The sequence below is a fragment of the Mytilus galloprovincialis genome, chromosome 13, assembly GCF_965363235.1.
Source record: "Mytilus galloprovincialis chromosome 13, xbMytGall1.hap1.1, whole genome shotgun sequence".
Lineage (NCBI taxonomy): Eukaryota > Metazoa > Mollusca > Bivalvia > Mytilida > Mytilidae > Mytilus > Mytilus galloprovincialis.
The window spans coordinates 37,257,317-37,276,728 of NC_134850.1; the positions used below are offsets into that span (position 1 = coordinate 37,257,317).

General features: G+C 30.6%; 1 protein-coding gene across 4 annotated transcripts in view; it reads left to right on the plus strand.

The window, feature by feature from the left end:
* Nucleotides 1-18,657, plus strand: part of LOC143057856 (uncharacterized) — a 53,352-nt gene extending 34,695 nt beyond the window's left edge. For all 4 annotated transcript variants that reach the window (XM_076231285.1, XM_076231289.1, XM_076231288.1 and 1 more), the window contains one exon: nt 10,914-18,657. In XM_076231285.1, the coding sequence (XP_076087400.1) occupies nt 11,581-14,277 (2,697 nt within the window). In that variant the 5' untranslated portion in view covers nt 10,914-11,580 and the 3' untranslated portion in view covers nt 14,278-18,657. The remainder of the gene's footprint in view (nt 1-10,913) is intronic.
* The last annotated feature ends 755 nt before the right edge of the window (nt 18,658-19,412 follow it).

Consider the following 19,412-nt stretch of genomic DNA (forward strand, 5'->3'; position numbering starts at 1 on the left):
GGGTCAATATTAACTACATGTACCAGAATTCATTATAAAAGTGATTTTTTTGCAATGCTTGCCTTTAAATATAACCAAACTGACAGTAAAATGATTTTCATATTTAAATTTATTTAAATTGAGTATTAATAATTTCATAAAGATTTGAGAACTGAAATTGACAAGTTGGCAGATTCATAGTGAGTGATCATTCTTGCAAAAACATTTATAAATTACAGAAATACCTGATTATTCAATCATGTTCATTTCAGTAGACTAACAGAAATCCCATTCATTTTTAATAAATTTGTAAATTATTTTCTAGCCTTTGATTGATTGGCCAGTCACGTGAAACTAATTGATAAACAATTTTTTACCTGTAAGGTATGAAAAATAAATAAATTATTTACATATTTGATGATTTTACATGCCTTTATATTTACAGTTTGTTATGCAAGGTCATGCAGGAAAAGTGTAGATAAATAGAAAAGAAATGAATGAATTTACATATGCAAACATTTTATATTGCAGTATAAATAAAATCATCTTTTAAATAAATAAATGATTTACATGTTTAAAGTTTATTTAGACTAGACATTGAAGACTAATTCAACACATAAGAGTACAAAGATTAATCATCCTGATAGATAATTATTATCATTACAAGTGTGCAACTATTTATTTTCTGCTAATAAATGCGGAGTAACCTATTAATTAAATAGCATTAAAATCCCCAAAAAGTGCAAGACATTCTTAAAGATAAATATTTGTAGATATTACAGTGACTTGACTGATAGTGTTGCTATCCAACAATTGCAATTCATTCAAAATTTTGACCAAATTGCAATTTGTTTTATTAAACCAAATTGTTCAACTGGTCAGAAATTTGAACAAATTGTTCAGTCAAAATGTGAAAGTGCAAGGTGATAAAATAAATCATACTTACAATCCTATAAGACTTTAACTCCACTGTGTTGATGTTATTTTTAAATTAGTTTATCAATCTGTATAGTTATATATAGCTATTACCATACTAAAGGTGAACTGTTTTATTTGTAATTGCTATAAAAATGTCCAAACTAAGCTTTTATATAGTTTTTCTTTCAAAATGTATTCTATATTCATAAGAATCACACAGTATATGAATAAAAACATCATATTCAGTAAAATAATTTGTAAAATTGCAATATATTTGTAGGAAGGGGAGATAATCTTTTTTGGTTTCAAAAAGTCTTTATTCAAAAGAATAGTATTTTAGGTTATTTCCCAAAGGAAACTTATCAATAGCATATTGTTATTTCACATATAGTTTACTGAATATATGATGTATTATTTTAAATGATATATGATTCTTATAAATATAAAATCCTTTTCGAAAGAAAAACTATATAAAAGCTTAGTTTGGACATTTTTATAGCAATTCAAAATAAAATAGTTGACCTTTAGTATGGTAATGGCTATAATATAACATATATGATATAATATAATTATACCAATTGCAACTCATTCAAAATTTTGACCAAATTGCAATTTGTTTTATTAATCCAAATTGTTCAGCTGGTCAAAAATTTGAACAAATTGTTCAGTCAAAATGTGAAAGTGCAAGGTGATAAAATAAAATATACTTACAATCCTATAAGCCTTTAACTCCACTGTATTGATATATTATATCATATATGTTATATTATAGCCATTACCATACTAAAGGTCAACTATTTTATTTTGAATTGCTATAAAAATGTCCAAACTAAGCTTTTATATAGTTTTTCTTTCGAAAAGGATTTTATATTTATAAGAATCATATATCATTTAAAATAATACATCATATATTCAGTAAACTATATGTGAAATAACAATATGCTATTGATAAGTTTCCTTGGGAAAATAACCTAAAATACTATTCTTTTGAATAAAGACTTTTTGAAACCAAAAAAGATTATCTCCCCTTCCTACAAATATATTGCAATTTTACAAATTATTTTACTGAATATGATGTTTTTATTCATATACTGTGTGATTCTTATGAATATAGAATACATTTTGAAAGAAAAACTATATAAAAGCTTAGTTTGGACATTTTTATAGCAATTACAAATAAAACAGTTCACCTTTAGTATGGTAATAGCTATATATACCTATACAGATTGATAAACTAATTTAAAAATAACATCAACACAGTGGAGTTAAAGTCTTATAGGATTGTAAGTATGATTTATTTTATCACCTTGCACTTTCACATTTTGACTGAACAATTTGTTCAAATTTCTGACCAGTTGAACAATTTGGTTTAATAAAACAAATTGCAATTTGGTCAAAATTTTGAATGAATTGCAATTGTTGGATAGCAACACTATCAGTCAAGTCACTGTAATAGTAACTTTTCATCTTCTATGAAACTTAGATATATAATGAACAAAATGTTCATTTATTTCTAATTTTATGTATTTTACTGATATGTGGACTTAATTTTTGGCAGTCAACACAGAGACAGATTTCGAGGGTCCCCTTTTCTGGGAAAAAAATGGTTGCTTTTATAGAGAATCACTGAAGCAAGATTTGAGCTGGCCCTCTTAGGCAGTCAGTAAGCCTCCACTTATGAAAATTTCTGGAATCACCCCTGCATTATTACACTTTTACTCTAAAAGCAGTGATGACTGTTGAGACACAGAATTATGAAGAACCCATTAGGACTTTATGAATCATTCAGCTGTGAAATCTATCTTTGCTCTAATTTTATCAGTATGCAAAAAATGTTACAGAAATCTAGTTTTCCTGGGATTTTGTATGAAGTACTTGCTATAAAAGTTCTGATTTATTTCTTGTTGACATCAGGAGTTTATTGATGCTCATTTTTTGCTTGATTATAAAATTGGCCAATTATCAAGTTGATTACATCTAGCTATCATTTATGTAATACACTGTACTTTGTAACACATATCACACATATTGCAACATTTCTATTATAATTGGCTCCAAATAGTTGGCAATGAATTTATTTACAAATAGTGCAGGTTTGTTTACATATAGTGCATTTATTTCTGGGATGTTATTATTACTTTTATATATAGGACACAAGTTGTCTTAGTGTGTGCCAAGTTGTTACATTTTTTAAGGAAAACTAAGGAAGGACAACTGGACCTTATGTTAGAACTAAGTAAAGTTGCAGATTTTCAATATTTGTAAGTTTAATATTTTTAAGTTAAATTTTAAAGATTTTATTTACCAAAATGGGAGTTGTTAAAGTGTTTTTGTTTCTGTATTTTACAGTGAGATCAGTGTCAGATCCAGAGGGAAAACAGGGGGACTCTGAGGGTTGGAACCTCTTCTTTTTTTATACGACCGCAAAATTTGAAAATTTTTTCGTCGTATATTGCTATCACGTTGGCGTCGTAGTCTGCGTCGTCTGCGTCGTCGTCGTCGTCATCGTCCGAATACTTTTAGTTTTCGCACTCTAACTTTAGTAAAAGTGAATGGAAATTTTAACACAAGGTTTATGACCACAAAAGGAAGGTTGGTATTGATTTTGGGAGTTTTGGTCCCAACATTTTAGGAATTAGGGGCCAAAAAGGGCCCAAATAAGCATTTTCTTGGTTTTCGCACTATAACTTTAGTTTAAGTTAATAGAAATCTATGAAATTTTGACACAAGGTTTATGACCACAAAAGAACGGTTGGGATTGATTTTGGGAGTTTTGGTTTCAACAGTTTAGGAATTAGGGGCCAAAAAAGGGCCCAAATAAGCATTATTCTTGGTTTTCACACAATAACTTTAGTTTAAGTAAAAAGAAATCAATGAAATTTAAACACAATGTTAATGACTACAAAAGGAAGGTTGGTATTGATTTTGGGAGTTTAGGTCCCAACAGTTTAGGAATTAGGGGCCAAAAAGGGACCCAAATAAGCATTTTTCTTTGTTTTCGCACCATAACGTTAGTATAAGTAAATAGAAATCTATGAAATTTAAACACAAGGTTTATAACCATAAAAGGAAGGTTGGTATTGATTTTGGGAGTTTTTGTCCCAACATAATAAGGGGCCCAAAGGGTCCAAAATTAAACTTTGTTTGATTTCATCAAAATTGAATAATTGGGGTTCTTTGATATGCCGAATCTAACTGTCATGACTGTGTATGTAGATTCTTAACTTTTGGTCCCGTTTTCAAATTGGTCTACATTAAGTTCCAAAGGGTCCAAAATTAAACTTAGTTTGATTTTGACAAAAAATGAATCAGTTAGGTTCTTTGATATGCTGAATCTAAAAATGTACTTAGATTCTTGATTATTGGCCCAGTTTTCAAGTTGGTCCAAATCGGGGTACAAAATTAAACTTTGTTTGATTTCATCAAAAATTGAATAAATGGGGTTCTTTGATATACCAAATCTAACTGTGTATGTAGATTCTTCATTTTTGGTCCTGTTTTCAAATTGGTCTACACTAAAGTCCAAAGGGTCCAAAATTAAACTTAGTCTGATTTTAACAAAAATTGAAATCTTGGGGTTCTTTGATATGCTGAATCCAAAAATGTACTTAGATTTTTTATTATGGGCCCAGTTTTCAAGTTGGTCCAAATCAGGATCTAAAATTATTATATTAAGTATTGTGCAATAGCAAGTCTTTTCAATTGCACAGTATTGCGCAATGGCAAGAAATATCTAATTGCACAATATTGTGAAATAGCAAATTTTTTTTTAATTAGAGTTATCTTTCTTTGTCCAGAATAGTAAGCAAGAAATATCTAATTGCAAAATATTGTGCAATAGCAAGATTTTTTTTAATTGGAGTTATCTTTCTTTGTCCAGAATCAACTTAAATCTTTGTTATATACAATATACAATGTATATTCACTTTTTACTACCAACTGATAAATTAAAATAATCTTTACCATTCAGTGATAACAAGCAGTTTTTTTACATCTTAATATTTTATGATGTATTTAAATGAGTAGTTATTGTTGCAAACTCCATTAGAAATTTTAATTGAGATTAGTTTTGGAATAAGGGAAAGGGGGATGTGATTAAAAAAATTGGGTTCAATTTTTCTCATTTGAAATTTCATAAATAAAAAAGAAAATTTCTTCAAACATTTTTTTGAGAGGATTAATATTCAACAGCATAGTGAATTGCTCTAAGAGAAAACAAAAATTTTAAGTTCATTAGAACACATTCATTCTGTGTCAGAAACCTATGCTGTGTCAACTATTTAATCACAATCCAAATTTAGAGCTGAATCCAGCTTGAATGTTGTGTCCATACTTGCCCCAACCGTTCAGGGTTCAACCTCTGCGGTCATATAAAGCTACGCCCTGGGGAGCATCTGGTTGAGGATTGCAGTTCATTGAATTGTGACATATGGTTGGAACTCCCCTTTATTCGAGTTTGAAACCCCCCCCCCCCCTTTTAAAAACTGCTGGATGTACCCCTGATTATGAGATTTCTTTGCTCATGTAATAGTTTGTTATTCATTGATTTGTTCCCCTACACCTAGCTAGCTTTGTTGTGTTGTAAAATTATCAACATCAGTTTGATTTATATAGTAGCCGTCTTGGAATATGGAGTGAGGTGTTAGTTTTTGCTCCCATTTTGGATTTCCTCACTACGACCTTAGATGAAAATCAAATAAATTGAGTGCGCTATTGCTTGAGGCTTTGTGGAGTACATACATACTTTTTGTCATAGATATACATGTGTTTTATTGCCAATTAGACATCTATTCTGGTAACTGTAATGTCTTTAAACAGTCATCCACCTTTAACAAACAAGAATCAATCAATCTAAGCTTATCAACAATGATCAAAGATGTAATAATATATCAACAAAAATACACTGAAAACAAAAGGTTCTATTGAGTCTATTTTATAACCCAATTTGTCAATAAATTGGACTATAAAATAGTTATACAGATATTGGAATATAAATGCAGGTATCAATGGACATCTGTGTCAGATATTATATAATACAAGGGAGTCATATTGTAATCACTCATTTATTCCTTCAAACTGGCTGTGAAACATTTTCTTGGGGCTTTGGTGACTGAGTGGTCTAAGTAGTTACTACTATAATCACTAGCCAGTCAACACTGAGGTTGAGAGTTTGATCCCTGCTTGTCGGGGTGCACTGGAGTCCAATCTTAATTGACTAGGATTGTTAGTTTTCCTATCGAAGGTCAGTGGTTTTCTCCAGGCACTAGGGCTTCTTCCACCAATAGAAACTGACCGCCACAAAGTGAGCCCAAAAGCAGTGTTTAAAAGGCGTTTAAACACCAAAAATCAATCAATCAAACATTTTTTAGCTGTTTTTGAAGATTCATGGGTGGAATAGGGCAGGTTTTTGCTCTTTGGTTTGGTTGTTATCTCATTGACACATTCCCATTTCCATTCTCTATTCTATGTTAAAATAGGCCCAACTCATAGGATATAATTCTTTAGAATGAAACAAAAACCAAATATGATGAAATGAAATATAGATAATTTCATGAACTTTTGGTTGAAAGGACATGTAAAATGTAGGCTTTCGAAGTAAAACAGATGACATTTTCACCAGATAACATCAAACCTCAAATTCCTCAAGCAGGAATAATAATAAAACCACACTGATAACTTAAATGGGCCATTGTTTTCATACTTGTTTTTGAGAGGTGCAGTTTAGCAAGATATTTGGTACACTATCCCTTTGATAAGGGGTAATCCAGTTTGTAAAGTATGGGAAGACTATTTCTTTTTTAAAAGACACCTACTACATAAATGTATAAATACATTTAGATATGTGTCTCAAATTTGCCTTTTAAAGACAAATATCTCCTTAAAAGCATATCTTAATTCTAGGAAATAGTTTGAACGGAGCGCCCTTGATGTCAAAATAAATTTGAAGATACAACCCCAAAAATAACAAAGATTGAAGCATTGACGTCAGCAGAGCTCTCAAAATCTTTTTTTCTCTGGTGGTCCTTGAAAAAATCTTCTGGTCTTCACTATAAATTCCTTCTTTTGCAGAATACCTAAATTGTGTTGGTCTTGTACAAAATTTTTGAGGTCAAAATCTTCAGACCACCACCTTTCGAGGACTCCGTGCCTGCCAAATTTGTACAGTAACCAGGTTTTAATAAAACTTATTTTATCATTTTATTTGTGACATGAATATTTAAATACAAATATATGATACATTAAACTGTCAGAACTTTTTATTGAACATCCTCCTTCACTAAAAACAAACAAAATATATATCATAAGTATAATTTTATGTACACCTTTATACCATGTTACATGTAAAGACTTTTTTAAGTAGGTTTATAGGTTGATAAAAGGCCTGAGGTTATTGGTTCAATAATAATGATTCTAATATTTGATATGTCAGAAACCTGAGGGAACATATGTATTCTAACTTATAATCATTTAGTGCATAAGTATCTTAAAAGGAAAACGTGACTTAATGGGCAATATCTAGATGTGTAGCCATTTTAATATTGAAGTTTGATACATTTTGTGAATGTTTTGCAAACTAAATAATGTAGTTCTGTAACTATTTATGATGATTGTAGTCACTGGTCTAAGGCTTTTAGTATTGCTATTATTAGATTAGATCAGATTCATAGACAAAGAAATCAAATTAATATTTCTGAATTAAAATTTTAAAAATGTTGAATGAAAAACAGTTTAATAACTAGGACAAAATAAGGGGGTTGGGCAGGGTTGTTTGGTACATATATTGTTGATATAGAATGGAACCAATTGTTTGATGAATGGTTTGGCAACTGACATTTATATTTTATTGTGGTTATGTTGTATACCTGACAACAATTACCAATAATATGTTTTGTATGACAAATACATTTATAAATTGTAACACATTGGAACTGGTGAAGCATCAACTTCCTGTTGGAATGAATGGATGAGGAATATGGTTGACAAAGATATTGGTTGTCTTTTTTGGCGATTAGTTATTATATTATTGGAAACAGAGGATTTCACTTTTTTCAAAATATCATTAAGTATTCCCTGTTAAAACGTCCTGAATCTGCATGAAATGTTTGCCACTGGACATTACAGCATTTGATCCATATCAAGAACTGCTTTCTTTTGTAGCAGGTTTTGCAGTAGTTTGCAAAGCAAAGTAATATGTCTTTTTATGTCGTACTACTCTAGAATTGTTAAAAACACTGGTTTTATTTCAATGAATTTAAGTAAAGAATAGTTCAGCTATCGTTGCTATAGATTTATGGAGTATTTCTTATGACCAGACATACATGATGCAGATCTATAAATTCAAATTTAGCATTAGGAAAGTTGATCAGAAGATTGGATCCTCTATTAGAAGTTTGCACATCATTAAATTTCAATAAGATTAAGTTAAGTTATCTCCCCTTTTCTAGAAAATATAACTGAATTGTTATCATGCAACTATTAACTCGAATAATTCAAGCCCTCTCCGTGTCCGATTTTTTCCCACACGAGGGCTTGAACTCCTTATGATCATTGGCCGCGTCGCCTGCTCTCTGTGAGAGAGAGCCAATCAGCAGCGATCAGGATAATGAGTCTGCGCAACTGTCTTGTAATTGTCTTACCAAACACGTGTGTTCAATTAACACAAATCCGATAATAATTAATTAACATCAATTAACATCAGTTTACATTATTTAACATCAATTAACATCCGGAACTCCTCCTTCTTTAGCTGCCAACTTAGTAAACAAATCCCATGTTGCATAGCGGTGGGAATTTTTTTCGGTTGACGGTTTTTATCATAGAAGACGTTCAGGCGTTAATGTAGCCTTCGTAGATCAGCGGAATATAACGACTGAATTATTCGGCTAATGCAACTATCTGTTGATCAAATTAATAACAAATCAATTTATCCTTGAAAAAACTGTCTAGATAGATATTAAAATAGATTGAACTGATTCTGAAGAATGTAGGTGGGTTTTATGTGGAATAAATTAGTATTTTGTGTTAAAAACATTTTGTCTAAATGTTAATTATCTGTTTCTATGGTTTTAATGTGGCAGATGTAGCAGTTTTAATACATTAGAATAAAGGTGTTTACTGCATGGATTTTGGAAAATGTTACAATAATTCACTGTCAATCTAAGTCCTGTACACTGATGCAGCAGAAAAACCTGTTTATATTGTTTTGAAAGGTTAAATTTAAAATGTTTTTGGAAAGAGTACCATCATCATGGTACCCCTCACTGTAATACATTATTGTGTTGAGACTTGTTCTTTAAGTATAATGGGGGTACCATATGAAACTCTTTACCTATTTTAAAAGACTATTTACTTTGATATTTAATTTATCGACTATTAGATATTTATGAGGTGACCTCCCCTTTCAGTGGCGGATCCAGCCATTTTGAAAAGGGGGGTTCCCAACCCAGAGTAAAGGGGGGGTTCCAACTATATGCTCCCATTTAAATGCATTGATCGGCCAAAAAAAGGGGGGTTCGAACCCCCGGAAACCCCCCCCCCCTGGATCCGCCACTGCCTTTACAGAAAATGTACTTTTGGTGAAAAAATAAACTGTTAAATATTAAATACTGTTAATTTCCTTACCATACTTAATCACCTCACACACACTCCCCCTGGATAATGACATTGTCCTGGTTGAAAGGAAGCATAGAAAGTAAATAGTTTAATATTTAAGAGTTACTTCCCCTTTACAGAAAATGCGGCCCATAATTTGTACTCTTGGTGAAAAACTAAACTGTTAAAAATTGAATAATGTTAAATGTCCTGACCATACTTAATCACCCTCACACACACTCCCCCCTGAATAATGACATTGTCTTGGTTGAAAGGAAGTTTGGAATGTTTTACAAGATGTACCTCGTTTCCCTGGGGTGTTAGGATGAAGTAAGAGGTGTCAGGGCATACCTGTTCTCACCTGCGTAACATCAAAGGAAGTCATTAACAGGTAACATGCTTATTGTTCTAGATTGTTAAGTACAAGGTGTTTGTGTGCAGGTACATTATAGTATACATGTAATATGTCATTAGGATGTTCCTCTTAATTGGTTGTACATGTAAAAATAACTGTTAGCCTCAATATCAGATTCATGATTGGAGGTCAAGTAGACTAACGGAAGGTAAATTTAAATCAATTATTTGGGGTAATTATATTCTTCCGAAAATTTGTAGATCATATGATTTTCCAATCTGACTGCATTGCTTGATATCAATTTGATTGCTAGGAATAAACTTATTGACACTATGGTACATGTATTTAGCTGAATTTTTTGTCTCAGAAAGACCTAAGATCTGCTCAAACTGCCTTCTGGCATCAAGCAACAATCACTTTTAATTGTGACGTCAAATCTTTTAATTTGTGATGTCAAATTTTATTGGAACTTGTGTGATTTTATGTAATGGTGGACTAATTTGCATACAAGTGTAAATAGGTTTAAAAATAACTTGACCATCTGTTAATTTTTTTATGAGATAAAATATAGATACATATTTGACATATTTTCAGGTTCATATTTCTGGAATTCAAAAATGAGACTAAAAAAATTGAGGGTTGTACTGAAATTAGTTCAAGTCCAATATTTACTGGATATTTGAGAAAATGTAATGAGTGAAATACTATAATTAGTTGAAATGAATTACTCAGTGTTAAATTGAATCTTCCTAAAGGTAATTCATATTAGACCTAATTTTGTGAAAAACATATATTTTCACTACAACAAGTAAATATGTGACATTTTCAATCATTCTAAGATTAAATGTTGGAAGATGCATGAGATGTGAAATAAATTATTATGCAAATGAACTAAACCAAGTCTTTTTTGTAAGTTTTATACGTAAAAGTGCATGTACAATTCGGTTGATGTCTTCATATGAACTTTCATATAAGCTGATTAGATATTACATTTATACTGACTTTGTATTTATCATTTGCACCATTTGGTATTGAAATAATACTTATTTGTCCTTTTTTCTCTTTTCAGAATATAAAAGATGGTAGCAGGTTATAAGGAGGGCTAAATATAACACATTAAAACCTATACAAAGTCAGTTTTTCGGAGCTATAAAGTGATTTTCGATATATTCATGAGTAGTGGATTACTAAACTGTTGGATTGGAAACAATTTGCCACAAAAATAAATATTTTTTTGCAATTTATGGTTAATTCAGCGTGAATTGTAACCTATTTGCTTTGAAATATTGAATACATATTATTCATAAATTATTGATAGGAATGTTAAAATTTTTAAAGTTCCGTACATTAAATGTATCTTGAGGATATTTAACCCATACGAAGAACAAAAAACAGTGAACGGAAAATTATTGCTGACATAGTTATGAAAAGGATTTACAATTGAATGGTGGAAAATTAACTTCAGAAAGTTTTTTAACCAATTTTAATTAAAAAGTTTACTTCATGTTTTACATATGTTAACATAGCCAAAGGCCTATTTGGTGTTTAGTTCATTGAGGATATATCTTTGGAATATATTTTGCTAGTTTGAGTATACCTTATTGAAGGTAATAAGCAGACGTAACAGTTTTATAATTTGCAGACGTCATGATTTAATTTGATAAAAAATGGATGAATTCAGATCAAGATCACCAGACTGATATTGTTAATTGTTATCTGATAAAAAGTTGATCACAATGGCTAGCAAAGTAAGCTCGGGGCAATCAGAGATCTATCGTTCACGAATGTTGCCTGTTGTTTCCTCGTCTGCACATAGCTCTTTGCCTAGGGATGGTCGTAAAGACACACAAAAAACAAGATCAGGATCAGTTGTCACTGGGCGTAGTAAAACTCAAGCACATGGATTTAAACCATTGTTTCCACCAGATGCAAATAATTTTGTGTCAAAAATAGTGGACAGAAATTCTCAGGACTTTAAGGATACAAAAGATCCGAAGCCACGAATTGTTACACCTGTTTCTTCTGTTGCACGACCTTCATCTTATTTGAAGGAAACTCATAAAGAAGAAAAAGAAGAGGAAAAGATAGAAGCGCCACCAAAGTTACCTCCAAGAAAAAGGTTGCCAAGCCAACCCTCATCAACAAGAACACAGAGTAATTTACCTGTGAGAACAGACAGACGGACACTGCCGTCACCTAGAGTTCAAGAGCAGACCTCAAACAAATCTGATAGAACACAATATTCAGTGCCTAGCCAGAGTTATAGGACTCAAAATCATCATCTAAAAAGTAAAGAAAACGAATCAAGTTCTCTTCCAGTAAGAACTGAAAGAAGGTCAAGTCAGATAGCAAATAAAGACAAAAATTTGACTTCTGTACGAAAGGAAAATAGCTATAACTTGCATTCAGAAACTGCTTTGATTCAGGATACTAGAATATCAGAACAAAAAAGGGATGCTAAACCACTAACAAGAACTAATGTTACCCAACATGACAAAATCTGGGTAAAGGATGAACCTAAACATGAACCCGGGACACTTGTACCACCTCTTCAGGACATAACCCCTGAAACTACTGAGGAATTGTGGAATAATTATGATCCCCTTGATGCATTAGACTCCGCTAGTGATTCATCAGCTGATACTATGATTATGATGACCACGGAAGAAGAACAGAGGAATGACGAAAAAATCCAGAAAAATCAGAAAACTTTTGAGAATACAAAATCTGGTTCAACTAATGAATTGACTCCTACAATGGAGACTATAAATCCTATCGGAATGCAAAATGGTGGTATTGGAATACAAAATGGTGGTACACAATATCTTAAACATTCTAAGGACATTGATTTATCACCTAAAAGCTCTGAAGAAGATGATGGATATGGTACAAATTCTAGTACAAGTACAAACTTTTCTTCTTCATTGTCATTGCTTGCTAATGGTGATCTAGAACAAAAACCACTTCATGGTATTTTAAAGAAAACTGGACAAAATATGACAAATGGAATAAATACAAGTGCAAATTCTTATGTGTACAATACCTCACAAAATGGACAGTCTAATACTACATGGGCTGTGAAACGAAGGACAAAAATGACAGAATCACAAGACAATTCGTTACAGGAAAAATTACGTCAACTTGCCATTATTGAAGAAGAAAATACTCACGAAGAAAATCAGGAAGATAGATTAGGAACAGTACGGAGAAATTCTGATGCTGGCAGTTTCGGTTATTCTTCTGACAATGATTCACATTGGAAATGTGTTGTTAATTCTACACAAACAAGAGACAATAGTCGAGTTACTAGAAGAGGGCGTCCCTCATCAGAAGAGGAGGAAAAACAGGAGGAGGTGGTTCAAAATGACTTAAAGAAATTTGAAGGTGAATTATACGATAAATTAACAGACATGGATTTGAATTACCGTAACTATTATGGATTTGATAACATGCAAAGTGATGAAAAAGATAGTCCAAAAGTGCTATATTTTCAAGAGAAAATGATTAAACAACAATATGGAGAAGACAATTATTATAAACCTAGTTCTTACCAAAGTGCTTCAAATCCAGTGGATTATTCTAGGACACAGACATTGCCAACACAATCCCATGCTAGAAATATGCCTGAATTATGTCAGAGAGCATATTCACAAGATCCACGGCACATTCAAAACTATGGATTAACTAATGGCTATGAAAGTCAGAATACCTCATATCGATCACTTGTATCAAATAGTTCGGGACATTTTTCATCGCAGGACTTTATTCATGCAAGTAATGATAATATCAGTGTACACTCTGGCCATTCAGTGCCGGGAAACTTATATAAGACCAAATATGTGTCTGTGGACAATATCAATCAAAATGGAAAAAGGACCGTTTTCGCAAGTTCTGCTGATATATATAATCTTTTTCAGAGTAAGGAGAATTTAGCTACGCAACTTCAAAGACCAGCCTCATATCGTCATAGTTTTCATGCCGTGCCGGTGTCTGTGGCATCAGGGAAAAGTGATCCAAATGATATTTTCAATGAAAGGGACGAACCTCGTCCAAGGTCATCATCAACAAGTGTTACTTCAAAAAATAAATCATGGAATCCATTTGGAAGTTTATTCGGGAAAAAACGAAAATCATCCACGGGTGGAGATAGTTCAAAATCAACAGACAAATCATCTAAAAGTGGCAATCAGACGAAAGCTAAAGTTCAAACTCACCATGACGTTTTAATTCAAAATAGACAACAAATGAATGCAACACCTGAAATGTTGCCACGGCGACAACTTGTAGAAGAACATGGACCAGTGGTGGCACCTGTCATTAAGTCTTCAACACTTCCACGTCATATGTCATCGGATAAAGTGTTCCCAGATAAACCATTTAAAACTATTGCACTGTTTGAAGAATCGGGTACTAAATTGTCAACATTGGTGTAGCAAAATGTTTTGTATATAATGATATTTATGTGTATTTTCGAAATCATTTTTTGTTGTACTAGCTGAGCATATAAATATCTTTTTATAGCTAACCTTATTTATTAAGATATAAAATTTTAAGGTGTATAAGGTTTACTAAGTTCATGAAGTTACTATAAATTATTTTATTGACATTAATTGACAATTTAACTTCTAATTCAATTTTAATCCTTAACAAAAGAATTTTAATCATGAAACAAAGGAAAAAAAAATAATTTGAAAAACTGAAATGTCTTGAATGTTTTAATTTATAAAAAGGGAAATAAAGTTTAAGGGCAAATATGTCAGATAAACAGTTGCAATTTGATTGGCTGTATGGAGATTTGTTTATATCAACTGAACTCAGAAGTTTGTTTTGTTTCAATATTAATCTTAATGAAGGCACAAAGGCAGAATCCTGGCCATTTTAGATGATAAAGATTATAAATGTCAATTTGTATCAGTGTCTACTTATAAAAACTATTGCTTCTGGAATATCAGATTCTTCAAATTAGAGAGAAAAAAAATATCTGATGGCCATCTTTCATGTCAATAATCATTGAAAAAAAATATGTCATGTAATTTAATTTGATAATGTCATTGAACAATGTTATCTACTCAAAAAATTTGGAAATTCTTAAATATTCAATATCTAAAATTGTCAATAATGACATTCTTTGTCATGAATAAGGTATTCCTTCACGAAATTATTATAATTATATTTCATTAATGAAGATGGGATTTGTCATTTGTACTTGTGGTAATGGATCAATGAGAGCATCTCAAAACATATTCTTTACGAAGTTGTGAAAACACCTTACTCCAACTGAAATGTACTTTCAAAATTATGAAAGTTCTTACATTTGATGGTAATAGGGAAGGGTATGGATGGAGTTTACAGAATATAGAAGGATGGGCAAACTAAAGTAAATTAAGAATATCATGAATAAAGAAAAATGGAAAAGCAAATAAAGAATCGAGAATAATGGGGTGCTAAAGTATAAAAATAACTGCAAAATTAAAACTTGTTTTATAGAATGAAAAATATTGCAGTGAATGTCAATATGTTATTTTTTTATGTTAGAAGACTGCATTAAATAAATAAACATTTTTTTTTACAGATATCTATACAATACATTAAGCTCTTAAGCATTCTTAGTTTTAAAAAAAAACTCTGAACAGATAGTATCAAGGATCTAGCGCCAAATTCCTGAAATAACAAAATTAAATACGCTAGAGATATGACGAGACAACCTCAGAATTCGGTTCTGTCCACTTATATGTTTTGAGATGCTCTCTACAATAAAAGTTCCACAACAAGATAAGTCATCCTTATTAACTGTCAATATAAAATTGTCATTGTGATTTACGTGATCGATTGCTAGTTTTATATTTCCTTCTGTCATCAAGTAATTTGTTAAGGCATCTTAATCTTTGAATAATTATGTAAAGTGGTGTAAAATTATTGAAAATAGTACAAACAATTACTAATGCTTTGTTTTTAAGCTGACATTTGCACGATATATATTTTTTTTAAACCACATTGTACAATACAGACTTTGAACAAAATTTTGGGAATTTTTTATTATGTTATTGGTTCAGGACTTCTACGTACTCTTAGAAATTCTACAAAATATTTTTGTATTTGTCATCTTTATAATTTAGGAAGAAAGAAAGGAACCACACTTTTATTATTTGATGTCATCTAAAAAGTCAAAAACTCACACAACTCACAGTAATATAATTATTGCTGGTCTGAGCAGATACAAAGATTTGTTATAAGGGAGATAACTCTTGGTGATTTAAAATTCTTTTATAGATCTATCAATACTCTATTGACGTTTCATGTTCATTCTCATTTCGCATTCAATAGAGTATAAAAGAATAAAAGGTTATAAAAGATTAAAAGGTGGCATTAGAATAACATCAACATTTCTTACATTTTTGCCTTGAATTTATGTTATTAATTTTATATTAATTCTTCATTGTAAATCAACATTATGGTCATCTGTTTCTGATTTGACCTCAGAGGCACATTTAAATTACATTTAAAACACCTGTCACTTTCATTAATGACTTCAAGATTTGAATTTTAGTTGTCATTATTCCATTATAATTTATGCTATTTGTCTCAGCAACAGAAATTCATTAGCAGCAGGTTTTTGTCAGAATGTTGCTTCTCAGGGTTATAATTTATTTTTTACATGGCATTTTCATCCAGTTTATAACCAATTACATACAATAAGTTCAGGAAAATTTGTTTATTTATTTATTTCTGTAATAGTTAGATCTTATAGAGCATTAGTGATTATAGGGCTCATCTAAAGGGAATCATTTTAAAACATGATTAAGGTGATAATTTTGTACTCAGAAGAGATAAAGACCATTCTGCATTGATATTTACTGGTAGCTACATATATCATTTGAACATTTACAAGTTAGGGCAATGTTGATAAGGGTTTTCTCATGACTTAATCTGTAAAATTATTTGCAATATATCATCAAAGTTTTATAATTCAGTTAATTTAGTTAGTTAATTTGCATTTTCTAGCTAAATTTCATGTTTAGAATAATTAACTTGAAAGAAAAAAGTAAGGATGATAGACTTTCAATTTTCCTATCCTCACTGTACGGCGTAGATACGGTTTATGATGGTGAAAGTTCCTCCATCGTTCAATTTTCATCCATGGAGATCCCTGCCTATGGCCAAATTTTTTATTTTTTTTAGAAATTTTAACTTTCGTATTATAGGTTTCTTATCCTAACTATCATATCCTAAGTCTTTTAGACTGGATCCTTGTTAAATTAGTTGTAAGATTGCCTTTAAAGTTTTGTACACAGGGATTTGCTTGTGAGGTTTTATTAGAATTGCAATTTAACTATACACTTATTATATATTTCTTTTATATATACTGGTAGACTATTGTTGTTATACACTGAAAAGTTGGTTATGAAGTATAAATACAATGGTTGCTATTTTAGATGAATTACAAATGAAACGTTTAGTTACATCATTTTGTGAATCAGGTTTTATTTATTTTTATGTGGATTGAAATGTTACTAAGGTGTACTCTTTTAGTGTTCACAAGGTGCTTAATTGTGTTTTTTACTAGGATACATTTATTGTTTTAATCTCTTTGAAATCTAAAAAGCAGTAAGAAAATATATGTTAAAAAAAAACTTTATTTGATTAAATGCCAAAGATAAACTTTAAATGAGTCATTAATTTTTTTTTTATGAAAATGCCTTCCCATAAAATATTATTTCCCTTTACATCAAATGCTTTTTATTTTTGATAGTTAATTTAGACATGTTTTAAAGAATAATTGTGTTATGTTAAAATGCAAAAATTTGGCAATGTAAATTGTGATTACTCTTTAATCTTTATATTTTACGAAAGCTTACTTTTATTTCACTATTAATTACAAAAAAATCTTTGTGTTAAGGGTTAAAGTATAGTTTTATGAATTTAAATTATTTTAGATATAGTCATTTATATTGCAGCTATGCTGTTGCATTTTGGAGTGTTTTATGGACATTTGATGTTTTAAATCGGTCCTTTTACAGAAGGTATTTTATGAAGAATGTTTTATTTTTGCATGTAAACAAGTCATTTAATGTTGTTAATTGGTGTATATTTCATTGTATAGGTAATATAATGATGTTTCATTACCCTTTAAATGTATTTTCAACAGCTATGTTATTTAAAACATGTGGGCATATATTGACTCTGTAATTACGAAGATTATCTGAAAACTTTTTTTCTAACTGAATATCTATCAATCTTTAAAATCAGTTACGTATTCAGGCTTTTGGTTTAACTGAAAAAACATATACTAGTACCAATGATTTGTATTTGTAACTATACAAATCCTTGCAAGTACGTAATTTTTATTATATTTCTAATGTTACAACTTTTTAAATCTAGTATTTTTAAGTTGAAGTTCAGTTATATTTCTTACAGCGAATTTGAGTAAAAAGATGTTGAGTTAGTTATGAATTTACTAGTTGCCAACCAATTTTTAATATAAGTAAATGATGATAATAAGGAGAGTTATCTCCCCTTAAACAAATTTTAACAAAAACCTATTATCTCCCCTTAAACAAATTTTAACAAAAAACTATCTTTGCTCTGTTTGAAAATAAAATTGTTGATGGTAAAAAATTAGAAATACTTTTCTTGTATAGTTAAAAGTTGATATAAAATCTGGCCGATTATACTAATTCTGTGATATTTTTGTACAGTGTATGATATTTTTGTCAGATTGTTGGGCAGTATTAAACCATCATCATACTCATCATTTCTCATTAGTTCTATATAGATATATCTATATATAGTCATTGAATAAAAATATTCATGAACGATGACTTGTTGCTTGACATCATAATAATATAGTCTTATGAAAATAGCTAAGAAGATGTGGTATGATTGCCAATAAGCCAACTCTCCATCAGAGACCTAATGACGTAGAAGTTAACAACCATAAGTCACTTTACAGCCATCAACAATCATAAGTTGCTACTCCCATAGTCAGGAATTTGATGAGTTTTAGAATGAGTAATAAAGTCAGTGCTTTATGACCGCCATCAGAGTCATACTTGCCACGAGCAGGGTTACTGTAGTAATTTCTGATAAGGACTTTTATTTTGTGACCAAACATGTGTGCCTAAGCTACTTTTACACTTTCAGTAAGTAATTGAAAAATCAGGCTGTTGATTTTCTCTTTTGAATTGTTTCATATTTCGTCATGCCAAAGTCTTTTATAGCTAATACTAAAATGACATCCTTATTAAACTACGAAACAAAGCCGTGTTCTAATGAGCACAAAATATGTTTGACACATGCGTACAAACTTATTGTTTATATTAACGTTATTCCCATCGTTATCCTTTTTAAAATATATACATTTAGGCAGCTAACACAAACTTTTATTATATATTTTTATGAAACAACATATATTTATCCTGCTCGTAGTTTTTAAACTTATCAAATATGAAATGCAATGCACAGACTCCTCGAGGAGGAAACGGGAACAGCCAAACATTTTTACGGTAGTTTCCTGTGCTTCGACCTATAAAAATACTGTATTTGTCCTATTAGAATCGAAATAATTCCT